This window comes from Propithecus coquereli, unplaced genomic scaffold (genome assembly GCF_000956105.1).
Source record: "Propithecus coquereli isolate 6110/MARCELLA unplaced genomic scaffold, Pcoq_1.0 Scaffold411, whole genome shotgun sequence".
Classification (NCBI taxonomy): Eukaryota; Metazoa; Chordata; class Mammalia; order Primates; family Indriidae; genus Propithecus; species Propithecus coquereli.
The window spans coordinates 2,433,414-2,459,583 of record NW_012149853.1 but is presented as its reverse complement, the minus strand read 5'-3'; the positions used below and the strand labels follow the sequence as shown (position 1 = coordinate 2,459,583).

At 47.9% G+C, this 26,170-nt stretch overlaps 1 protein-coding gene across 1 annotated transcript; it reads left to right on the top strand.

The window, feature by feature from the left end:
• The first annotated feature begins 8,164 nt into the window (after positions 1-8,164).
• On the top strand, positions 8,165-17,306 carry PAX1 (paired box 1). The gene is made up of 5 exons (XM_012653122.1): positions 8,165-8,435; positions 8,839-9,468; positions 11,016-11,158; positions 11,678-11,900; positions 16,957-17,306. The coding sequence occupies exons 1-5, from the start codon at positions 8,165-8,167 to the stop codon at positions 17,046-17,048; spliced, it is 1,359 nt and encodes a 452-aa protein (XP_012508576.1). The 3' UTR covers positions 17,049-17,306.
• Positions 17,307-26,170: the final 8,864 nt, after the last annotated feature.

Genomic DNA, 26,170 nt, shown 5'->3' with positions numbered 1-26,170 from the left:
TGAGAAATACCAAGTATTGAAGGTCATTTTAAGGACATTTCAGTTTTTGTTGTTATTATTAATGTTCATGTACCTTTAAAGTATTTTAACATCATCGTATAACACACAGTATAATTTTATTAAAGTAGATGAACATAAAGAATTTTTTTACAAGATACTTTAAAAAAAGGATAAGATTTCTAAAATATGCATTTCAAGATTTCCTTAAGAGACACCCATGTAAGATTTTAAAAAATAAACAAGACCTAAGGGCCCCACAAGAATTAGTGTATTTGTTCTCTTAGTTTTAATGGTGATTTAGCAACAATATTTTACAGCTGAAAAGAATCTTAAAAACCATTACATACAACCCTGTACTTTTAAAGTCGAGGACATAAAGGTCCTGCAGAAACACGGTTACCCCACATTATCTTGGGACTTTTTAAAAAATGAAATGAGGCTCATATTTTGAATTATGCATAAGCTTATAAAATAATAAAAATCAAATCACATAAAGCAGTTTAGGTTTCACCATTTGTTACCAAGGTGAGGCTAATGGAAATGAAAGGAGTTTTCTTTTAATTGATTTCTGAGACTTTAAAGAGGATAAGTGTTTTATCATTATCACATATCTGGGTCTGCGGAGGAAGCAACTCTCATGTATAGTGTAGCACCACCATAGCCAGTGTGAAAAAGCCCCTCCTTACCCCAGGTGCTTGGCAATTAGGCAATGTTAACATCAGCAATAATCATAAAAATACAAAACTATGTTGGGCCCTTAAGAAGATTCAGTATTTCTCAGATGTCATCAGAAGCCTGAGGGTTATGCCTGCCATGCTACCTTATATATGAGAGAACTGTTGTTTATTTAACAGTGTTAAGAGTGAAGTTTAATTCCCATCTCCCGGGACAATGCAATTATTCTGACTCCCCCTTGGGTAGCATTTATGATTCATTGCTACCTCTCCCAAAGTTGGTCTTCATCAGCCTAAGAGGCCAGGTCGGTTGCTGGTTGCTGACTCCCTGCCACAATCCCCCGCCCGCCACCCCCCAGCTTAATGTGCAGTGAACCTGCGCAGATGGTTACACTTAACCAGGAGGCTGGGATCACCTGTGCAAGGGCAGGAAGAGAGCTCTTTAAAGACAGCAAACCTAGGGCAGCAAACTCAGATTGAGAAGGCAGCATTCTCCCTTTTCAGCTGTTTCCAAGAGGGATCAAAGTGTCACAGTGTGAAAATGCATAGACATGGATTTAAACATATTTTCGTGTGTCATTGTAGGGTGTTCACAGAGGTGAGGCCAGTCAGCTACCAGCCTTTCCTCTGGAATCCTGGAACACACTTGCTAAGCAAGAAGTGTCACATTACATCATCCCTTTCTAAAGCAGAGATTCTCAAACTTTAATGCACATTAGAATCACCTGGGCAGCTCTTTAAAATCCCTATGTCCAGGCTGCAGCTCAGACAAATTCAACCAGAATCTCTGGGGATGGCGCCCAAACATCAAAACATTGTAAGGCTTCCCTGGTGATTGCGATGTGCAGCTGTCAGTGGAGATTCAGCATTTTTTAAAGAATCCTTTGCAAAAGCAGCACTGGCTGAGATGGTCTCTATTTGACAGCCTCCAAATTGAACATTGACTTTAGATGTCTGTGTAGTTGGCTTATTGTAGTTCCAGGGACAAGTACTCACCCCACGGTGGTGATGTGGGTCTTTTCCTGTATACAATCTGCAGACCCTGTCTAATATTTTCCATACCAGGCAATGAGATCACAAACTCCAAAACACTAAATCAAAACCGGAGGCATTACGGGTCTTCAATAAAACTCCATAGCCCATACACAAGGGGGAGGGAGATGAAAATTAAAACCATCACTGAGCTGCAGACATATTTTATATGTGTGTGTATACATATATATGTATATGCAGCAGGCATCGGGATGTTCCAGCAATTAGGGAGAAAAAGATATCAAACAGTAATTAGAGGTGATCGGCTAGGCAGACAGTAGAAAGTTACTCACAAGTAAAAATTCCAGTTGTGCCTTAGAGAAAGCCCACCATAAAAGACATTTGATTTCTGACAAGGAAAATGACTTAAGTGCCATTGTGGGTAGAAATAACATAGCGATATGTAAATGATAAATGAACACGAAGGAGATCTTACTTTGCTGAGAATATAAATTACAGAGGCCTTCTAGATTTCTGAGCTTACACTAAACAAACATCTGCAACGCTGAACAAAGCCTTTATTCCAAAATAGCGATGTTTCTAAGTAGTATGCCATATATGCAAAATAAAGGCCTTAACATTTAATTATAAATCGTAATTTTAATTATGGAAGAAATGGGTAACCAAAGATGGGTGCCGTACTTTGGCTTCATTGTCCATTTGCAGGAGGGGAATCTGGAAACTGTTTCCCTGTAGGTTTTGTGTTCTTTTATGGCCAAAGTATTATCAGAACAATCATTCTGCAAACCCCCTAACTACCCCATTTCCAGAGCTTGAATTATGATTTTTACACCGAAGATTGGAGGGGACCGATCTTTAATAAGAAACCAGGCAAATCCAGGTAAACAAGGACTGGCTGCGCATTGTCTTTAATGAAGACAAAGGGCTCCACACGTGTCTTTTAGTTTTCACATCCATTCTCCAGGCTCTACGTCCAGATAGGAGCAAAAATTTCCAAAGCATTGCCCTCGCATTCAAGGGCAGCACACTACAAGCTGGTTCCAATTAGGCTGGACCAGTGTGGACGTCTCACACGTGTCAGTATTTGCGGCTGAGCAAGTCTGATCTGCAGGGGCGTCCTCTAGGCAGCAGGAGCTCCTTGCCCACCGCTGGCTTTGCAAGAGTCATCTTGCAGGCATTTACACCACCACCTTCTCGGTTTCCTTGGTAAGCGACACTTCTATCCTTTGTACCCCTGTGGCTACTCTTAGATCTCCCCTTTTCCAAGTACCCAGAGACATGCCCCATGGACATTTTAAGTTTCCCAAATATTTCCATTTTAATATTGCTGTTTAGACTCTCAACACTGTCACATAAACATTTTTGAGAGCTCACTGCAAGGGTGGAATTTCGGCCAGTGCCAGGAGCCTTCTGCAGGCATTTATGTTGATAAAATAAAATAGATCCAATTGCACAGTATAGGTACAATTTTATGTAAGGGAAAATTGAAGCTTATTCGACATGCTCATTGCCAAGGAAAGGAGGAAGACGTAGTAGCAATAAGCAGAACTCTAGCCTTTGCACCAGTGAGGATATATGCACAAGAATGACAAGGACATGAGCTCAAAGAAATCGTTTCTTCTTACAAAGGGCACCAACCCCCTTAAGTTTATTTTTATCACCTAAATGTGAAAATTAAAATGTTCTATTCCCAAAAATATGTTTTCAATATAGTAGTCAGACCCCAGCATCGCAGGATAGAAAATATCTTAGATCTTCATTTGGGAAGCTCAATTTCCCCATTTATTTCTAGCGGGGGGTTTTGCAGCAAATGTTTTCCGATTTGCTTTCTTCCTACGCCTCTGAACGGAATCAAGGGCCCCTGGACGTCCACTGTTTTGTTAATCACGCAGAAAATGTTCATCTATTCTTGTTTATTCATTTCATTTTAGGAAAATGATAAAAGTTTTGTTTGCTTCTCTCGCCATGCATTTCCAAGGACATTCCCGGCTGTCAGTAGCCAGTATAAACGGAAACGGAGCTCCATCCCACCAATGCCGACCTAGCTCGCTTTCCGTCTTCATTTCGACATTTCCAGGCTAGCAAACATAATGCAAGACTGGGCGAAGAACGGACTTTAAGACCACTGCGGTCACAATCAGGCCAAGTGAAGATAAGCTGAGGGAAAGGATCTGTGCAAAGCTGTGCACAATATTTCTTGCTCTTGGGGCCGCGTTTCAATGCTAATTGGCACGATGTTCAACGCCTTCCATATGGGGTCTGGGGAGTCTGTGTAACCCCAGTCTGGGGAGGCAGGTGCTGCTCGCCCCCCGCGCTCACGGCCTTGTCCCTGAGAGTCCACGCGGTGGGAAGGACGCAGTGGCTCCGCGCTCGGTGGCAGCGCCACAGGGGCCAATTCAGCTTGCAGTCCTCCTGCCGTCTCCCCATCCCCTCCTTTCGCTGCCACAGTCACTTTCCTTCGGGTTTTGTTGCTTTGTCCCACATTCCCGTTTTTTTTTTTGTTTTTTTTTTTTTTTTGGCGAGTGAGTTAGCTGTTCGCCCATTCCCTGAGGGTTTGCAGGTCTCTGATCTGGCTCAACTATTCTTCCCATCTGTTTACTTACATCTAGCCACTCCTCGGTTCTCTTTTTATTAATTTTCTTCTTATTGTTTTTAAATGTTGTGTGGCGGGTCTTCTTTGCAAAACTCCTGTGCGTTGCGTGTGTGTTTTGGGGGGAGGTAGTGGTGTGACAATATTACCTGGCGCATAAAGCCTGCGCTGCTTTTTTACAAAAGTAAATTTAAAAAGAAAATCAAGAGACTCGGTCTGATTTTGATTTTAAACCACATGACTGATGGCACAGTGCTCTTAAAAACATAGCAAAAGCGCGGGTCCTGAGCTGAGCGGGACACGCGCACCAGCGAAAGTGGCCTCATTCCGCCTGAGGTGCGGAGGTCGGAAGGAGGACCCATGATTCCAGCCCTGCGGTCCCTGCGGGCGGCAGTGAGTAGCAGCGTTGTCGTTAGGCCCAGGCATGGCCCAGGGTCCTCGGACAATGCCACCTGTGTTTTCCGCCCTCGGATACTTCCCACCAGAACCGAAACGATCACCTGCGGAACCCGGACTTTCATCTGCTCGTTTAAGTTTCTCCTGGAGACCTTGAAACGCATGGGCCCCGGAACACGTCAGCCGGTTGCACGTTTCATTTTGCACCCAAATGACTCCCCGAAACAATCCCACAAAAATCAAAGCGACTCAGGAGACATGAAGTGACGGAGACTGTCGCTGCAAGGATGGCCTTGTCACCGAACCCCTGGCTCTCTCGCAGCCTGAACTTTCGGGATCTGGGTTCAGGGCTGAGGGAGTGTACAGCCAGAGAGTCCGGTAACCCTCCCTACCTCCAGTCCCCAGCTCCCAGCAGCTCTGGCACCCACTTCGTGCTTCGTCTTTGACTCATGCATTTGGCACGGAGCATACCTCTCCTTTCCGTGCCTTGGAAAATCCGGGTCACGTCCCAAGACCGCTATGGGACCCTCAAATTCGTCCTTCGCCCCTGTAGGCGTCCAATCACAGTCGGACGAGTCATATCCCGGGTTTCTGCGTGCGCCCTCAGCTCCGCGGCACCAGCGCGCCTGGAAGCACTCTTTACTTTTGCACGCTGCGCCCAGGGCGCGCAAAAACTACAGTGCCAAAGTCAGCCAAGCAAAAACGCGGAATCCCCGAGCTCTTTACCTCTGTGTGCTCAGCATTGGCGAGTAGCCGTCCCTGGGCCATGGAGAGGGTCAAGCTGCATTCCTGTGAGGTGCGAGAGACGTTTCTTTTTCTTCGCAATCCCATCTTTGGGTCACCTCTCCCCCAGCCCAGCCCGCCGCGCGGGAACCCGCAGAGCCGAGTCGGGGGCCGACAGGGGGCGACAAACTGTAAGATTTTCCAGATGCCCGGCTGTGCAAAGGGCGGCAGCGAGCGCTGTGTGGTCCGGATCCCGTGCAGCTGGCTTCTGAGGAGGGGCTGGGGGCGAGGTGAGAGTCCCAGAAAGATCCCCGGGGTCGATCCCCCAACTCTCTCCTCCAGCCATGGGCCCCCTTCGGGGGTGGGGGTGGGGCAGGGTGCCGTACTGTCAGTTCCTCACGCTCTGCAGGCAGAGGCGGAATGGATGTTCCCCTGAAAGGGTAGGTGGGGCGAATCAGCTCTCACGGTGGCACGACCGGCTTTTTTCCCCCTCTTCTTCGGGCACGCCTGTAGACTCCTCGTCTATAGAGAGAAAGAAAGGCTTTGGTGGCTTTTCCCAATTACCCAGTGCACTGAGTTGCGGCTTGCGTTTCTTTACTTCCGAGATCCCAAGGTCTAGGAATCAACCTTTTTTGGTTTTGAGAGCCCGACTTGAAATTCAGACAACGAAAGTCTAGATCTGAGGTTAGGTTCCAAAACACCTGGAGAAGACTGAGCCGGGCGCATCCCCATTCCCCGAAACCTAGGAGTGTCGGGCATCCTGGGCGTGCTCAGTCCTCCTCTAGGGCTAAGTGTCTTCGCAGAGCTCCTAGCACTGGGAATGTCCACTTTAATCAAACCATTCTCTTTAGCTGGTCCTTACCCCTACGCTGAGCTGTCGTGGACAGGCCTGGTCTTCCAAATGGGTCCCCCTGTCCCCACTCTCGCACCCTGTGGCCAGTGCACTGACCCCCAAACCTTGTCCAGGTCCCTGCGACCTCCCTGAGGCTCCCGGAGCCGGAAGCTGCACAGCGTTCTCCGTGCTGGTGGAGAAGAGGAGTCCTCACTTCTTTTGAACCTATTTTTTTTTCTCCTAAGGGTAATTCTTGCCCGTGGCCCCGCGTGCTCCCGCCACAGAGCCCAGGATTTATGTCTCAGGCCGTCCTAACAGACTCATTGGGACAGGTTGATTAGGAGCCCGCAATTCTCCTTGGCCCCGCAGCGAAGGGAAAGGGGTCAGGGCCTCCATCGCCGCAGCTCCCCAGGCTGCGATGAGCCGGTCCATCTGCGCTTCGGGAAGCGTCACTGCGTCGCTGGGGTCACGTCTCTGGGCCGCTGTGGAGAGCTAGACCTTAGGAGGGTGTGCTTGTGTGTGTGTGTGGGGGGCGCTTTTCTCAACTTCTGAGGACAGCTGTAAACGCTGCGGAGTCCCAGGAACAACGGCTGTTCCTAGTCTCCCTTCTAGGCCCTACTTCCAGCTCCAGCACGTTCAGCCCAATGCCCTTGGCGCTTACTGGCCCCAACCTTGGAACTCTCAGGTCCCGGCCTCCTCAGGTCAGTTCAGGTATAAAACCATGAGCTTTCCCTTTCCACCTGCTCTCTCCTGGCCCTTACCGCTTGGCTTCCTCTGAATTGCCACGGTTAGCGACACAGTTGTGGAGTCCAGAACTGTCTGTTGATGCAGGGTAGAAACAGAGAAAAGAGTTGGCATTTAATGCCAAGACAAAAGAATTCAGGGCTGCCTAAAACCCTGCTTAAATGAAGGAGAAAGGACCATTCTGTGGTTTAACAGAGACCTTCTGGAGGCTCCGGGTGCTGGGGGAAATGCAAGCCAGGCTGGCCTGGGATAGAGTGGTGCGGGGTTCCATCGCCAGGGAGACAGGCACTGTCCTTCAGGCCTAGAGTGGGAGCTATGCATGGGGCCTCCCGCCGATTGCCAGGACGTGCTTACGGAGGGTGTCGGTTCTATGCTCCTAGGGGCAGCTGTTTGGAATCCCTTTCTCCCCTGCACCCCGTGTCACCTGTGACCCTGGCTGCAGGAGACAGAATCTGGAATGTGCCCCTCTCCTGTCACTGAAATCACCCCACTACGCCAGTGGAGTGGGTGGCTATTAAACATTGTAAAGATTTCCTGAGAGCAGTATTGGGGACCTGACCAGGAATGGGACATGCTGGAATCATCTCCGCAACAAGCCGCCGTGGGCCCTCCCAGCCAGGCGCCCTGCACCAAGCTGGACGCTCACCTTGGCGCTTGCACTGAGCTGCGGTACTGACCCCACTCTTCAGGGGTCTCTGCTCAGGAAGGGGGGCAGTAGGGACAGCCAACCCTAAACACCTTGCCATGATCATCTTTTATTCTTTATCTTATTAGTAATAATGGTGGATGCGGTAATAAAACTAAAACCAAAAACGAAAACTATACTAGTGCTAATACACTAATCAATTTGAGATGACTTCCCCATCATTCCCAAAGCCAGAGGAGTGAGGGTCTGCAAGGGGCTGGAGCTGGTGAAAGGTCCTAGGCCCAGCTGGGATTGGGACATGTGTGTTGTGTGTGTGTGTGTGTGTGTGTGTGTGTGTGTGTAGAGGGGTGGGTTCCGGAGGGGGGTGGAGGAGGGCCGAGGGGGGAGGACAGAAGGAGGGGGTAGAGTTTCAGGGAGGGGAGGTGGAAGCCGGGGCGCAGTGACGGGAACCAATGAGATGCCAACTCGCGCGTCTCCGGCGTGACTGCCGAGATTGACGTGGAAAACGCGTCAAATTGATTCCCGCACGCTGCAGCCTCCCGGTCAGACGAATTTCTCCCAATCGGATGAAGTTCACCCTGGGCCTGGGGTCGCGGGCGTGGAGAGTGTCCTGGGAGCGGGCGGCAGCGGCGGCGGCAGGCCGTGGGGCGGGCGGCGCTCTCGGCGGCGGCGCACAGCGCGTCTCCAGCCCGCGGTCGGGCCGCCGCGGCTCTCGGCTCGCGCGCGCCCTCCCTCTATGCCTCTCCCGCGGCGGCGGCGCCCGAGCTCTCCCGGACTGCGCCGGGCCCAGCCCCGGCCGCCCCAGCGCCAGGCAGCTGGCTGGCCCGCGCGCTATGGGTAAGGGGCGGGCGGCAGGCAGGGCGCGGGCGGGCTGAAGAGGTGGGTCGTGTCTCCGCGCTTTCCTTCCCTGTCGTCGGCTCTTCCTGGGCGACCCAGTCCTGGGTCCCGGACGAGCCGCATTCTCATGTCTCCAGCCTTCGGGGGCAGTTCAGCAACTCTGGGAAGGGGGCGTCCCAAGTAGACGTGCCAAAAGTCGCGAAAGGGCACGGAGGACTGTAATGGGTAGAGCTCCCTCCGCGGTCCCTGCGCTTTCACCCACTCTCCATTTGCCTTCGGGCTATGAGCTGTCTGGGGATCCGCGGGTCGCGCCTGGTGCAGTCCCATGCCTCGCGTGGCCACCTTGGCTAACCCGCCGGTGTTTTCTTCCCCTCTCGCTCACTCTTGACGGGCGCATCCGCAGAGCAGACGTACGGCGAGGTGAACCAGCTGGGCGGCGTGTTCGTCAACGGCCGCCCCCTGCCCAACGCCATCCGCTTACGCATTGTGGAGCTGGCGCAGCTGGGTATCCGACCCTGTGACATCAGTCGGCAGCTCCGCGTGTCCCACGGCTGCGTGAGCAAGATCCTGGCGCGTTACAACGAGACCGGCTCCATTCTGCCCGGGGCCATCGGGGGCAGTAAACCCCGCGTCACCACCCCTAACGTGGTCAAGCACATCCGGGACTACAAGCAGGGAGACCCTGGCATCTTTGCTTGGGAGATCCGCGACCGGCTGCTGGCCGACGGCGTCTGCGACAAGTACAATGTGCCTTCTGTGAGCTCCATCAGTCGCATCCTGCGCAACAAGATCGGCAGCCTGGCGCAGCCGGGACCTTATGAGGCAAGTAAACAGCCGCCGTCGCAACCTGCGCTTCCCTACAACCACATCTACCAGTACCCCTACCCCAGCCCCGTGTCACCCACGGGCGCCAAGATGGGCAGCCACCCCGGGGTCCCAGGCACAGCGGGCCACGTCGGCATCCCGCGTTCATGGCCCTCGGCACACTCAGTCAGCAACATCCTGGGCATCCGGACGTTTATGGAGCAAACAGGTCAGTCGTGGTGGCCTTCTGTAGCCTTCTATTAAGGGGCATATTTGGGGGTGGGAGGGCTCGCTCCTCTCGGGACTAGCTCTGGCTAAGGGGAGGGATGGGGCTGGCCAGAGGAATTGGTGTCCTGGGCCTTCTGTGGAAGTCCTCATACATCTTGAACTTTTTATGACAACTATGGAAAATATTTCCCAAATGGAAGAGCAATCGCCGACCACAAATTCGGAGGCCTGAAATTGTGCTTTTTCATTCTTGCAAAAAGTATGCATGCAAACCCCTATTGCCAAAGCCAAACAAACCGCTCAGGCAATTCTGTGATCCTTTCTTTAGCTTTCAGAATCCCTCACTATCCCCCAAGGGTTCTGTTTCCCTTCCCAGGCCCAGTGGCTCTTTTGAGTAAAAGTAAAAGGAGTCGTGTGGCCTTGTGGAATGGCCTGGATCTCCAGCAGGCCTGGAGGCCTTGCAGGTCCTGGAGTTGGGATAGCTGGTGATACCCTACCCCGTACCCCAGGATTTGCCTTCCGCCTGCAATTAAACTCAACAAACTGTTGGTCATGTCTTGGGGGAGGAAGATGGAAGGGGTGAGAGGTTTGGCGCAGCTTTGTTGCCCAGATGAGAAAAAACCGTAAGGGGCCAGAACCTGGTCTGTTCCTACTGTCACCAGCCGCCAGCAGCTGGCCAAGGTATGGCATACTCTTACATCAGCAGTCTCAGGAGGACGGTAAGAAGCAAAATTCACGGTAGCCCTGGAGACATGAGGGGCGGCTAAGAAGGAACTGAATATTTACCTCCAGCGGCAGCGGGGAGCACCTCTGAGCTCGCGCACAGGCTTTGTTTCCCCTGGTGGCTCTAACCCAGTCTGGGCTGCCAGCTGGGGCCAAACTTCCCACGGAGCGGCAGTGGGCAGCTGATTGGGAGGGGACCCCACCCAGCCTGCGCTCAGATCTGGAGCTTTCCCTTGGTTCCATGCACACTTGAGAGCTCCAGGAGCAGCCGTGTGCCCAGGACGGGCGCGGGTCCCTGGGTGGAGGCCTCTTTTAGAAGATCGGGGATGTCTCGCGAGGCAGTTCCGGGTAGAAGGTCTGCCGGCCCTCCAGACTTTGTTGAGATGTTGAGATATCCGTACAATGTTCATGAGGCTGTTGTGCATTTGAACTTGGACCTTTCTGGGCGCCCCGTTCATACAGAGGAGTGGCCGCCTCTGAGTGCGCCCAGCCGGGTCCCGCGAGCTGCCACTCCGCTACCCCCCACCCCTAGATCTCCGGTTTTCGTGGGAAGCGGGTGGAGGGCTTGGAGGAGCGAGGAGCAGGCCCCGCCGGTTTTCTTTACTCCGCGGGGCTAGGAGTGAAAGAGAAACCCCAGGCGCCACCGGCCCTCCATCTCCGACTGCTCGCTGACCGTTTGACCACAGCCAGGTGTTGGGGGACCCCAGGCACCCTCGGATACCAGTCGGTGGTTGTAGGCACGGGTGTAAACGTCTGACTGGGAGGGCTGCACGAGTGCCCAGGCCGGATCCAGACATGCCTTATAATCGTCGGGCGTCCCCGCAGGGGCTCTGGCCGGGAGCGAAGGCGCCGCCTACTCCCCCAAGATGGAAGACTGGCCCGGCGTGAACCGCACGGCCTTCCCCGCCAGCCCCGCAGTGAACGGGCTGGAGAAACCTGCCTTGGAGGCGGACATTAAATACACTCAGGTAACCCAGAGGCAAAGGAGGGAGCTGACCTTAATTAGAAGAGCAGAAGGGTTGGGGATGTGGGGAAAAAGAGACAGAAAAGAGAAAATTCTTCCACGCACTCCGGTCGTCGTGTCTGGCCGCTCGGCTAGCGAGCCTCTTCGAGCCGAGCCGCGTATTTCTGTCTTTTCCTCGAACTTACTAGTTTAGGGGAGACCGGCTTTCTAGGGCATTGATTTGCCTTTTGCCGACGAACCTTTGCTTAAAAAGCTGGACCACAGATCCGCAGTGAGGACCCCCTTTCTGTAAATCCTGGTGGTCAGTATTATGATCCCTCACCTGTCATTATTTATAACAATTTGAATGGATTCTTAGAAATCACTTTGCCAGAGTCCTTACTGAGAGAATTAGAGGCCGGGCCTTGCGTGGGCACAATTGACGGGGTCAGCAGGGGAAATAACCCATCTCCGTGGTGGCGTGCGCTGGAGAAGATGGCAGGGTTATCCCCTGCTGACTGCCTGTCCCTCTCCATCCCCCTAGTCGGCCTCCGGCCTCTCCGCGGTGGGCGGCTTCCTCTCCGCCTGCGCCTACCCCGCCTCCAACCAGCACGGCGTGTACAGTGCGCCTGGCGGCGGCTACCTCACCCCAGGCCCTCCGTGGCCACCGGCGCAGGGCCCTCCGCTGGCGCCCCCCGGGGCCGGCGTCGCAGTGCACGGCGGGGAGCTCGCGGCAGCCATGGCCTTCAAACATCCCAGCCGAGAAGGTGAGGGGCACAGGCAGGGAGGGGGTCGGGTGGATGCCAGAAGGGTTATGGAGGGTGGAGGGTGCAGGGTACAGGGACGGAGGTCCGGGCCTGGGTAAAGGAAGGGAGTGAGGGGGAGTGTGAAGAGAGAGAGAGAGAGAGAGAGAAGGAGAGGGAGGGGAGGAAAGCGCTGGGGTGGGTGGTGGGCCCTTGGCATAAATTCTTCCTTTGGGGTAAACATTAAGCCCGTAGCTTCTTGGAGCAGGTGTCCCCACTGTCTATCAGTGTCCTCAGAAAGGCACACTGAGGTTGAGAGAGGCCCCGGAGGTCCCCCACTCCACTTTTCCAGAGAGAGGGGAAAGAGGGCCAGGCTGGCACACAGGACTCCTGGGTTTGGATCTGGTTCTTGCATCCTTGGCCAAATTATTGCTCCTCTCTGGGTCTCAGTTTCTCCACTCATAGAAGAGTGTAGAAGGCACCTCCAGGCATACACTTCTGTGGACCTGTCCTGGCACCTCAACACTACAGGTGGGGTTAGAGTTGCCAATCGTGCCTGACCTCCACACCAGGACCCTTCCCATCACTGCCCATCTTCCAAATTCCCTTTTAAAAACAAAACAAAACAAAAAACAAGCCCTGGCTTCCCGTTGGGTTCTTTTTCTTAAACACATACCGTGGACAAGAAGAGAGCATTTAGATCATGCGTCCCTAAGTCCAGACTCTTTGGAACTCTGTGTGGTTTGGGGTCCATCTTTCTGTGAGAAAGGTGGCTGGGAGTTCTGCCCCCTTGGCTTCTTCCTCTTCCTCCTTCTCTTCTTCCATAAATCTACTTCGGATAAGTCAGCTAACAGATTTCAGGTGTTTAATGGACAGTCAGCAGTGTGAGGGCATCATCTTACACTGCCCTTCGGGTTCTGTTTTTTTCTTTAACTTGAAAAAAGCTCACCATTTTTGAATCCTCATTTTCCTCTTGGAGAAAGGGGTAGCTGGATTTGGTAATTTCAAGCCTGCCTGTATTTAGGTTCTAATCACCAGAAATTTGTAATTTACAACTAACCTGGGAAAGGAAGGAGTCACCCCAGGGGGTCCCAGCCCCAGCAGAGAAGGGGACAGGGCACAAACACGGGGGAAGGTATGGGGCAGGGGCTGTTCCCAGATTATAAAAGGATCTTCACCAGCCGATCTGCCTCACACCTGCTTGGTGTGGCAGGTGGCATTTGGAAGGCAGGGGATAGGAGAGACTTCCTCCTTGGTACCACCCAGACAAAAAGTGCTATTTCTAAGAATTCTAAGTAGTCTTGATGAGACAGGATGGCTTGATCTATGGGTTGGGGTAGAGACTAAGATGCCATCCATAATAGTGAAGCGGAGGAAGAAAAGTAGTTTTTCTATTTCTACTTTTCCTAGAGCACAAATATCCTGGGATATTAGAATAATGCTCACCTGCCTAATTATAAAGACATCCAAGTTAAAATTATAAAAATTAAGAATTAGAACTCCTATAAACTTTGAATTTAATTCAAATTATAAGATAACATTACTTGTTCATTTATGGGGGAATTCAAGTAAAAGAAATTGTAAAAGTTGAGAATGAGAACTGCTTTGAACTTTACATGAGAGGATACTGTGGGGTCTCAGGATGAGTGCTTCCCTCGGTTTCCTGTCCTTGGGCTCCGATCTACCTGTTTTCTCTACATCTGAGGATATCCATTGAAATCGAAATTGAAACGGAATTTACTTCATTACACAAATCACATAACTAAGCAGGTTCATTTGAATTAGAAAAGCATATTCACAAATTTAAACGATTTCCCCAGATTGAGCCAAGGAGGACGACTTAGAAAAAGGACTCACTGTCTTCACAGGGATGCAGTTGTTTTCCAGTAGAGCCACTTTGTCCTGTAGCATTTTAAGCTCTACCTTAGATACAAATTATGACATATAGGTAACAATCCAAAGGTAACACTACAGTCCCTAATTCTAAACTACTTGTTAATTTGGGGGGAAGGAGGAGATGATTTCAATATTTCGGCTCACTAGTGATTGATTTTCTTTAGAAGATACTTTCCTTTTCCGAAATATAGAGCCACTGAATGACGCTGGTAGTCAAGTCCTTTTTATCATTATATCTGCTTCCTATTATGAAATATCCCACCTGCTTTCCAAATGCACAGCAATAATTAGCCACATTAGTTATTAAATTAACAATTTAATTTCCTGATCCTCACAGTTCTTTGAAGTTTCAGGTAATGGATCATCAAATACCTCAGGTCCACTGTTAATGACAATTTCTCAAGCTGGCATGCGATTGTTGTGTTTGAACAGGAACATAAAAATAATCGCTTATCTATTTTTACAGCATGAGAATTACATACATATTTGGGTTACGGAGTTTTACTTCTCTTCTCAGTAGTAGAAAAGCTCCTTTTAAAGATCCTCCTCCTCGAAAAGACAAAGCAAAGTAATATGAATCGCTGCCTTTTATTTTTAAATCATTTCTTAAGAAATTCACATTTTCAAAGAAACCTATCCCACAGGACAATTTACTATCATCAATTGTTGTTCAATTCATAAGAATAGTAGGAATAGCATTTAATGAATTTCTTTTCAGTAAGAAAAAATTTCTTTACCAAAAGCAACTTAATATAATGAGTCCTCAGTAAAAAATAAATACTTCTGATCATTCAGTACACACACACATACACACACACACAGACACAAACACAAACTACCATACCAAATTAGGTGCAAATGAACATCTTAAAGGTTACCCTCAGTGAAGCCTAATGGAATGTGAAAATTACCCATCAAAATTTATTTTTATCTTGGTAAAAGGTAGTGAGTCTGGGTTCCCTGTTATATAGGCAAGAAAGTATGATTTACTTACATTTCCCATCCTCTGAAAGGAAACTTCAATTCTTGGGAACAGAGAAGAACAGGAAAATTCCACTTTTCACCTTCATGTGAAGGGGCTGACATTCTAGGAATCTGGACACTTATCCAAATCCAGATGTCTTCCATAGCCAGAGCACAGACACCCTCCCCCCCACCAGGTGACAGACCTCACTAGACGCTCCTTTAAGACAGCGGGTATTTTACAGTTCATTTTCAGAAACCGTCAAAATCTCAGGGTTTTAAATCCCTCCCAGTGGGGCTCTGGAAGGACTAAAGATTTGGAAATCAAATCTATAAGATATTTCATACACACAAAGAAAATGTGTTGCTTATGTTTGTTAAAGACAATGTGCAGCTTCGTTCCAGTTATCTCTACTCTGGGATTAGTTCTTGGAGGATCCTAAAAGCAAACTTGGTCCAGGAGCACTAGGGTGCCAGCGTCTCCAGAGCCAGAGCACTTCTCCCGCCACCAGCCCTGGTCTCATTTGACCCCCCGGAGAAGGAGATCCCTTCTCAGACACCCTCCATAATCGTCCCACTGTGCCCTACAGTCTAAATTCCAGTATTTTAAAAATGCCTGTCCCCGTTCCTAGCCCCTGAGGTTAAATGAGCCTGCAGCGTGCCTAACCCTGTAGGGCTCAGGCCTCAGAGACCCCCAGAAGTACCCACCCATGTTGCCCAGAGTCCTGTGGGAGGGGATAGAGGAGAGGGGGTCCTGTAAGGAGGGACTGGCCTGGACAGAGCTAAACTCCAGGCAGGGTTCGCCCCTGTAGGGTGGGGTGGAGTCCATCTCCTCCCTCATGGCTGTTTGTTTTTCAGTTCAGTTTCTTAACCGTCTCTAAGGTAACCAGCCCTTGGCTGAGAAACCTCCTCCTCCTTAGATGTTTCCTAAACAGGTCCTCACCTTGAAGTGTGTGTAGGGGGTAGAAAGAAAGGTCTGAATACTTTGTTGACTGGATGGTCACAGTTGTGTTTAGGAGTAAGAGCTGAGAAGCTGCAAGAAGCCGAAGTTTCGCTCTGTCCTGGAAAGGTTTTTAGACCCCTTTAAAACCTCTATGAAATCCTGTGTGTGTGTGTGTGTGTCTGTGTGTGTACACCCGCGCGCGCCCTTCCCTATCCCCCTCGCACAGAGGTGGTCCCTCCAGCTCCTAGGAACACAGCAAGTTTCACCTGGGGCTGGGGCAAGGGCGAGGAGAAAAAAATCCAGATCCTCCTCCCTCAGTTGAGGCGCTCCCAGTTCTCCTTCTAAAGGAGTACTTGTGGCGGGGGGAGGGGGGGGCGGTGAAAGAAAATTGAAAATAGGCCCCTTTGGGTATAAACAAGCTGTGCCTCCTGGTGTAGGAGAAGCTGAGCTGCCCAAGGTTGGTAAAGGAAAAACAGAGTTGCGCAATCGTGGCGTCACTCTCTGGCTTCCAGTAGCAAAACTTGGGCCCCTTCCCCAAACCCTAAATAATAGAGCAACGCGCAGAATAGCCCGATCTGGCAAGCCCACTGTCACTCAATCCGGAGGCCCATTAGGCCCTGGGACGTGCTGTGCCCACAGTGGTGAGCGCATCTGGATCCCCGGACCTCGTGGGCACAACGAACTCTGCAGCTCACTTAAAGCGCGACCACCTCTTATGTCCGAGGGATCCAGGAACCCCCACAGGGATCTTATGCCGCCCCAGGGAAATCTTTGGTGACCCGTTGCCCATACGATTTCCCCCTGCCCACAGTCAGCGTCTGAGCCGCGGGTGTCGGCTGACTGGATGCAGAGCTGCTCTGCGCACCTACGCACGGCGGGTGCGCGGGGGTCAGTTCCCCGCTCCCTTCTGCTGAAGTCTCCCTTGGACCCGAAACCCTCCCCTGTCCCTGCGCCCTTCACCTCCTTTACTGAGCGGGTGGTGAGGGGGTCGAGGAGCAAAGGAAATTGCACCGGGTCAACGGCCATTGCAAACAACCTTGCGAGGAGCCCCTCTTGCCCAGGTTCTCCTTGCAAGCGGCTCTCTTGAGGGAGAGGGAAGGGTGGGTGACCACGGCCGCAGCGGGCCTCTGCAGAGCGAGAGTCTCTGCTTCCTTCTTCCAAAGCCCCGACAGTTCGAGCGCGCACGGCCGGCCGCGGGCTGCAGGTTTCCCGGCCTCGGGTCTTTCGCCTGGCCCGGCGCTGGGCAGTGACCCGACGCCCCTGTGCTTCCTCCCGCAGCGGCCGATCGGAAGCCTTCCAGCCCCGGCGGCAAGGCCCCGGACGCCCTCAGTAGCTTGCACGGACTGCCCATCCCGGCCTCGACCTCCTAGGGGCAGCTGTGCCCGGAGCCGGAGCCCGGAGGAGACTGCGGACCGGCAGGCGGACCGGGGCGCACAGCTCGGCCCGCCGCCCTACCGAGCGGCGCGGGAGGGACCCGAGGACACGCGGAGGAGGAAGCTGGCGCCGGCCCGGTGGGAGGCCCGGGCAGTCCCTGGCCTCGTCCTGCCTCTGGCCTGGCCCGCCACACCTCCTTTACTGGCCGGTGTTCTTAGGCTTTTCTGAACTTTGGCTTTAGGCTGTTGCACCCTTGTGATGAACCATGGCCTCCCTGGCTCTGCCAGCCTTAATTTCTTTTCTGCCCTTCTCTTCTCCATCTCCCTCCCTGCCTCCTCCCCTCCCTTTCCCCCTTCCTCCCTCCCTTCCTTCTTGTCTTCCTTCCTTCCTTCCCTTTGTCTTCTCTATTTTCCTTCTCTGTTTACTGCCTTCCTTTTCGTCTGGTCAATTTCCGTCATCGATGCCCTACTCTCTTTCTCACTTTTTACTGCCAAGGGCTGCATTTCCCTTCATTTATTCTACTTCTCCAACCCCCCCACACCTCCACCCGTCCCCCAATCCGGGAGAGCCCTAGACATGTCTCCGGGACAGACCCTTTTACAGCACCTGGGGCTTTGTAGCCCCACCCCTCTCAGCCCCCCAGCCCTAATGGGGGGACTCAAACCAAGGAAGTGGACATAGAAGCCACACCTTTTGTTTTATATTTGTATAATAACAAACCGTAACAAAACCTCCATGGACTATTCTCTCCCCCGGCTCCCCCCAGTATATTGTCTGGAAATCTGTATTTTCTCAGTGCCCACTGGCTGAGCTTCCCTTCGATTCTGAAATGATGTCGCCCCAAAGGAGATTGGGACAGGAGTAGAGGACACTGGGGCTTTTGGGGTGTTTAATGTAGTTAAAAAGCTGGATGTCCTGGAGGTGCCCCCTCCTACCCCTCCACTCTCAGCACTGGGGAATCTGACAAATGGTGATCGCATCATCAGCGCTGTTTTTGGCGTTCAGGTCAGCGTAGTTGTTAATTTAAACCACAAACTGCTTCTGGGTACAAAGGTTCACTCTGGCTTCTGGTTTGCAAGGTGTGGGGGCTCAGAAAAGCCTGGAAAGTGTCTTCTAGGGCCAGACACAAGAGCTGTTAACTGCCTCCAAGTTCAGGTGCACTGGTGGCGGGACCCTGGACATAATGCAATTTTGTAGTCATAAAAATATCACTGGTGAGAGTCTGACATCACCTGTTAAAGGTGGCTGCCTTTGAATAAAGGAAAGTGTCTGAAACCTGCCTGGGAAGGGTGAGCATGTCTATGTCTGAGTGTAGAGTGTGTACTTATGCTGCAACGCCTCTGTCCCCTGAATTCCTAGGATGAACACTCTCAGAGGAAATTACTGTGCTGGTTTATTCATGAAAACTTGCTGCCCAGGCTGGGCAAGAAGTGGAAGAGAAAGTGAAACAGGAAGGTATTTGCCAGTTGAGTGGGCAGCCCCATGTGCCTGGCAGCCCCTCCCCAAAGGATGGGTGTGGTTGTTAGTGTCCCAGGAGACACCAGGTCAGCCCCGGGAAACTGAGGTAGGGAGGCAATATGCAGAAATCATCCTAAAATGAAGTTAATTCTTAAAGGAGTAAGGCAAGCAAAAGGCAATGAGCCACAGTGGAGGACTTTTCCAGAACATTTCTAACATTCTAAAAGCTAAAGAAAATTATCCCAGGGGACCAAATAATCCAGGGGTTTTTAACTACACAGGAGTTTCTTGCTATTGTTTTGTTTTTCCTCCCTGGGTTTGGCTTTCTAAAACTGATGGAAGAAGTTTCTGAATTGAAATTTTTGCTTGTAAGTAGAGTTGCCTGCTTGATATGTGTCTGCTCTGGACCTATCCAGGAAACCAGTTGGAAACTATTTATTGCATCTCTTTGCAATAGTATCTGTTGAAGGTATCAATCATAAAATAGTACTTACTTTTTTCCTATAGAGAATTTTCTTCTCAGGTTTTCAAAGTTTCTTGTCTTTAAAAAAAAGTTTCATTTCATAGAGAGGACTATTGAAGGCTAGAGATTTGATTTATTTTCTCTAGAACAGTGGTCCCCCAACCTTTTTGGCACCAGAGATCAGTTTCACGGAAGACAGTTTTTCCGAGGGATTGGGGGTGGTGGGATGGTTTCCAGTTGATTCAAGTGCGTTACATTTATTGTGCAGTCAAACCTCTCTGCTAACGATAACATGTATTTGCAGCCACTCCCCAGTGCTAACATCACCATCTCGGCTCCACCTCAGATCGTCAGGCATTAGATTGTCATAAGGAGCAAGAAACCTAGATCCCTCGCATGTGCAGTTTACAGTAGGGTTCATGCTAATCTAATGCCTCTGCTGATCTGACAGGAGGCGGAGCTTATGCAGTGATGCGAGCAATGGGGAGCTGTTGTAAATACAGATGAAACTTTGCTTGCCCCCCTGCCTCTGACCTCCTGCTCTGCAGCTCAGATAGCACCAGGGATTGGGTGCAGCAGTCTAAACCATATAGCAAGTTATGAGTTAGAGATCTTGGGCATGGAAACTAGGTGACACCATCTCGTCAGAGAGCCAGGATTGGGACTTGAGCTGAGACAGGGGTCTCTCAGCCTTCCATGCCAGCACATCCTGCAGAGAAGCTGGTTATACTGATCATAGGAATAAAGCATACAAAAGAAGCATGTTCCCGAGTCCCCGTCCTCTCAGCCTGTCTTTGTGTGCTTAGATGAGCTTTACATGCTCAATCATGACATCCTGGTGGGATTTTCATGTGTCCTTTCTTGCCACCTGGAGAAGGACTGCTTGCTTAGGCCAGAAGGATGGCATCTCACCCCTTTCTGAAGGAATGAGAAGAATCTATACAACAACATGTCCCTTTGAGTTGACGCCATCCCCATTTCTCTGCCATTGTCCGTTTCTGTGTTTGGGCTGACCAGGGTTAAGGAGGAGAAGAGCTGGGAAATGCAACCAGGATGGATGGAAGGCTGCTGTGTTTTAAATGCCACCTGCAAATAGAGGCATTTTCCAAATCTGTCCCCTGTTGTTTCTCATACCCTGTGGTTGGAAGTGGATCTTTCAGAGTTCCGTGGCTCTAGGATGAGGATTCACAGAGGACAGGTGGCCTTTAATCCCAGTGTCATCAGGCTTTGGCATCTCCTGTGGGATATGGAGGCATATGCTTTCTTTCTTGAGGCTGTGTGCAATAGAAAGTTCCAGTGATCTTGGCTTAAATCCTTGCTCCGCTGTATGTGACAGAAGACTATGACTTCTCTGAGCTTTTACATTTCTGCCTGTGAAATGCACCTTTAGTGCAGTAAAGCCCACAGTGATGACGTGGCCTGTTGGAAGACTGGCACTGGTGCGGCTTCACCTCTCTGGAGATAATTTTGCTTAGCTGTTATCAGAGGTTAGGGAAGTCACTTCCAAGGATTGTGGGGGATCCGGAATTTAAATATTTTTCGAAAGATCCCTTTGGAAGATTGCAGTTTTGCTCTCCGTGCATATAGAGCTGTAGAGGTACTTGAGACCCATAATAAAATCACATAGTACCATGTCAGGTAGAATAATTCCAGAAAGAATAACCCCCCAAATTGGTTTGTCTTTGCCTTTTACTTTTTAATTTAAGAATAAGTTTTTTTTAAATAGAGATGTACCCAAAAGAAAATAAAGATGTATAATCACTCAGATATCCCTTTGATTTTTTTGAAAGAGTGAAAGTAATATATGTACATCACTAAAAAACTCAGGCAGTACAGAAACATTCAAATGAAAAAGGAAACTTTCTTCCTACCCTCATCTCTATCCATAAAGGTGATTGCTGCTACAATATCGTATGAATCCTTTTAGGGAAAAAAACACATGGGGCGGAATATCTGCTTCTGTCTATGTGCTGTTTAAAAGTGCACAGGAAAGAGTTGTGCTGTACACACACAGACGTGGTCTAGAGATTTGCTCTTTGTGTATTTCAGCTTCAACTCCATTGTATTCACTTTATTCTCTTGAATGGATACCTATCAACAAACATTTATTAAAAACAGGATATTTGTAAAGTGGGCCAGCTTCGTGCTTTAAATGAATAAAGACAGGATTCTGTTGCGCTCATTACTGGAGGAAGTACTTAGAACCGATTGTAATAACTTTCCCGACAAAGGTGGCTGCTTTTTGGCAAGGAGGAAGGAAAACAAACCAGAGAAAAGGAGGACAGAGGGACAGAAGGCACAGAGCTTTGCCTTTTTCAAAGGTGTCTTGGCTTGTCCTTCAGATCACTGAAGGGCATTCTAAGCTGTGAGGGATTTGGGGAAGGCAGTTTTCCTTTCCTTTGAAGGGAGCAAGTCTCTCTGGGCCAGAAAAAGAGAAACAGAGGCAGAGGTGTGGGGAAGAACCTTGTTTAAAGAAATATTGGATACAAATAAAAGTTTAAATTTCCAATATTGGCACAAGGTTTTTTTTTTTTTTTAAACCTATCCCCAATTCACTGACATCCGTGTGGAATTAACCTCCTGCCAGGTGAACCCCACTCACCAACAACTGTGTTTCCCCTGTTTGCATGTTTCTTGACTCTTTAAAGAGGATGAGATTTATTTAATTGAACTGTGGTCGAGGTTAAAGCACACTGTAGATATCCTGGCATCAGCTTCCCTAGCTAGAGTTACATTAGCCTGGGTTTCTTCTCAAAAGAAACTCTACCTGCTCCGTGTTATGCAGGATGATATGAATTTAGAACCTTGCCAGAATGTGCCTGAGGAACTCAGTTGAAAGGATTGTGCATACAGACAGGCTATGTAATAAGAAACATTTGATTCCCTTCTTTTAATGGGCAGGAATTATGCACAAAGTGGCATTTGTTCTTCACCCTGACCTTGCTCTCTGAACTATAGCCTCACTCACTGAAGAAATGTCCCGTGGCTGAGATATTTCTGGCCAAACCTTTGTATCTCAACTTAAAAAAAATTTTTTTTTCTGTTCTTGGATCTTTTTAATTTTTTCAAGGGAAGAACAAGGAGGAAGCACAATCACACGGTCTTCTTTTTCAAGGCCATAAAATGAGAACCACACATTTAGTTAGCCCCAATCCAACCTGGGAATTCTGAACACTTGGAACAATTATACTCAGTTTAGTCTAGTCCCTTCCTTGGAGTTGAAACCAGTTGAAACTCCTGTTTCACTCTAAAGAGCTCTTCTCCGGGAGATGCAGCCTGGGTTTCTTGTTGGAACACACATCTGTTTCTGGGCTGGCCAAACTCGAACGTGGAATCCCAATTACAGTTTTCATGGGTGATGGAATTTCGACTGTGTTACAGTTTAACCACCTGGGTTGCCTCCTTTTTCTTTCTAAGGATGAAATAAGCTGATCAAGTGTTCATTCAGCTATTAAATTACATTTCCATCCTGTAACATTTTATTTCCTTTTCCTCTGGTGGGGAAAAGGAATATATATTGACTTGATGGATTATCTTCAGTGTCATTGCTTCTACTGACCACACAATTTTAACATTTGAGATTTCTTTCAGTTGCTTGTGGATGTGGTTTTTAACTTTATAAGATTTTATTTTACCCCAAACAACAAACAACAAAACAAGAATTCTTTAACTGGATGGTTTTGATTTAACAACAAATCTCTTGGATGAAAACGAAGCAAGATATTTAAGTTCATTGAAGGAAATTCACTTTTTGGAAAGTAGAATTGGAACCTGAAACTGTGAGATGTAAAAAATAAAACGCTCCTTTGGCAAACTAGTTGTAATCTTATTAGTTTGCTCTAGAAAGCTAAAAAGTATCATTCTGGCCACCAGGGGGAGCACATATTGTTCCATGAAGATGAAGACAGATAACTGAATACAAAAAAAATTCGTCATTCTGTTAAAGTGGTAACCTTTTCTGTTGTGAATATTTATTTACAAGAGAAGTACTTTTGTTGTTGTTATTATTGTTATTAATAACCAGATTCTTGGCCATGTGATGAAAAATGGTCTTTCTAGGCTCATTCCTATGGAAATTATCAAGTAAGTTACCTTAGAGGTCAATAGCACCTTAAAAATAAGTTTTACTTCTAACTTTGACTCTGATATATAAATATATTCAAGTATTTGAATATATAACAACAAAATATGAGTTTTAAAAGCAACCTGATCTAAACTGATATTTTTAGAAAATGAAAATCAATTTCTTTTATATTTGTGAAATTTTGATTAATTCGGGTTTGAGTCTCCCGTTTTAAGCAACTTGTCCATTTTTAGTGATCTTTCGAAGTTTTTAATAATTAAAGTCACAATTCAATGTTTCTCTGTAAGGGCCAATATATTATAGTGGCAGCAAACAGCAAGGAAAATGCCTTTCTCCTTTTTATATTTATTTTAGGAAAATTCAGAAAGATCATTACAGATGGGGCAAAGAGAATTTCTTTCCTAGGTTAAAAAGAAGGAGTCTCTCTTACCGCCTCTAATTTGGACTTTGCACATATATAACTGAGACTACCAGCTGTGGAGCAGCCGTCTGCAGGAAGCAGTACAGGAAGAGATGGGGTATGTTGTAACTAAATGTCGGCAGAGCTGGCTAAGTTCAAATCTGAATTTTACCACTTACCAGTTGTGTCACTTTGGGCAAGTTTAGACAATACTTCCCAGCTTCAGTTTTGTTATCTATTTAATAGGAATTATACTTCCCTCCCTGGGCTGTTATGAGCATTAAATTTAATAATATATGTAAAGAGTAGAGACTTGCTTTGGATCACGTCACCTCTTATTAGAGTTATTGTTGTTGTTTTGTTTTCTTTGTACATTAACATTTTATGGTGAATTAAATCATGTCGTCATAACCCTGCAGACCATATTGGCTATATATCAGATCTGGGAAAGATCCGGAGCCCATCAGGACTGCTAATGTGAGTTTCTGATTTTACTGAAACATTCTACAGCATTAAAGGGAGGAGCCATTGTTAGATACTAATCAAATCTGATAGCCCTGGGACATTCACCAATATCTTAAGACTGCTTGATGATTTTATGGCTAGACCTGTGAGGATTAATGGCTGGCAGGTAGCTATCATTGCTGCATTGAAATAGATTTTGTGCAGCAAGTCCACTTGGATCAATTTTATATGACCATGCTTTGTGTCATGTCAACAGATCTAGGACTTGATGTACAGAGACCTTGTCCTACTTGGAAAATGCATTCACCTCAAGGGGGATGAAAAGCCTGTTGCATCTGCTGCTGACTTGGGCAGCCATGTTGGCCTTTGGTTTCTGTCTTGATGTTCTTTAATGAGTAAATGACTCCATTCCTCTGGCTAGCTGCCACCAGGGACACCAAGAGATAGCACAAAAGCCAACTTATTATCTTCAGGAAGAGTTACGTTTAAAATCTCCCCTCTTTGAAAGCTCCTATCAGATTTTTAGGGCCATCAGGAGAAAAAATGCCCTGTCCTCCTTGTGTGTCCATTTTGGAGTTGAAAGTATAGGTGAGATCTTCATATATTGCTGAAGTTTAACTAGAGGAAATCCACAAATGCTCAAAGCCTTCCTAAAACACACACACCAAATTTGTGACAAAATACAATTAAAAAGATAGCTGTAGAATTTAGTAAAATAGCAGTGTTCACAAGCATCTGTTAGGTCTTCTTACTTAACAATGCTCCATAGATTGTCTATCAGTTTATTCCAGATTTTTGTGGCCTTATCAGTCATGTGTGAAGGTTGCATGTTAATTGAATATGGCAGCTGGGTTCTGACTCCAAATTATTTGGAGTTTATTCTCATAAACTGGATCCTTTCAAAAGTAAACAAAGACATTAAAAGATTTATGAAAGACTCTGTCATATGTTCTGAAGTGCAAAGTGTAAATGAATTTTTATAAGCATATGGATTTCATTTCTCTGATAATATGCATGAATTTAAAAATTAAAAGAAAATGTGCTGGCCACAATGTGTTTTTAGTTCTCATTTAGACTTTGAAAATAATCAAAGGTGCCTAACATATGCAAAACTGAGCAGACTCCTCCATCCTATGATGTCATTTGTGAACCATTGGATAGTGATTAATATTACCCCAAAAGGGTATTTTCCTAAAAGAAACTCTAGAGAGGGACTTGCAATTTGAATTTCTATTTTTAAGTACATTCCACAGTTTATGGCCAGACTCATTTCTTCCTGTATAAACTTCCAGGTTGCTATGCTCAACACACTATCATTCTCTTTTAAATTTGGATAACACTATCGTCAAGTCAAACAGTTGAGGCTTCATGATAATATTTACATTGAGGCAGAAGAGGACCGACAGAGGGAAAAAGGGCAGGGAAAGCATATTCGGCTCCTTGTGGTCACATGGAATGGATTCTGTCAAGAATGTAAAATAACGTTTGTATCTGAGTCGTGCTCAGAATTAATGAAAGATCTACCAACTCTGTCAAGAATGCAGCCAACATTTTACTTTTAATTGTCGTGATAACACAGCCTTAGAGAATTATTCAGGTTACACTAGGCTCAACATCAGAAAGAATTTTGGCTGCAAGAGTTTCGTTTTATTTAGTTAAATAAAAACAAATTAACACAGATTTTTTTTTCTTGCAAGCTCCACTTTGAGCTGTGATGTTATCAATCCCTTTAACAGTGGTAAGTATTGGTCCCAGTGAAAGGTTTCTTTTGAGAGTTTAATACAAATGAAAATAATAAATGGTCTAGTTAACTCCCCATCTGTTTTTATCAGTGTGGAGCCTTTAAACTCATGATTCCCTTGGATAAAAATAAAATTCTCATACCCTCATACATGTATTCAAAATAAGTATGATGGTTTTTTAAAAAAGAGGTAATACCAGGAGAAAGAAGTTCTAATCTTCAAAGAGCCAGCTGCACAAATGGAGGCTGGAATAATATTAAATTTGCTTTTATAAAGTACACAGGCTTCTTCTACCCCCAATAATAAAGGCTAATATTTACTATGCTCTTACTAGGTACCATATATGTTTCAAAATACTTAAGAACGTTTTCTAATTCAATCCCTGCAGCCTTCGAGGGAGGTACTATTTCTATTCTCGTTGGCAGATGAAGAAATTGAAGTAACGGAGAGGCAACATGACTTGCTTGAGGTTACCCACCCAGTAATGGCAGGTCCAGAACTTGAAT

Bases quoted from the DNA above. Each gene is read 5' to 3' on its own strand.
- PAX1 (XM_012653122.1), top strand. From the start codon at position 8,165: ATGAAGTTCACCCTGGGCCTGGGGTCGCGGGCGTGGAGAGTGTCCTGG. The intron at 8,436-8,838 runs GTAAGGGGCGGG...GCGCATCCGCAG, and splicing joins GGCTGGCCCGCGCGCTATGG to AGCAGACGTACGGCGAGGTG. The intron at 11,159-11,677 runs GTAACCCAGAGG...CCATCCCCCTAG, and splicing joins CGGACATTAAATACACTCAG to TCGGCCTCCGGCCTCTCCGC.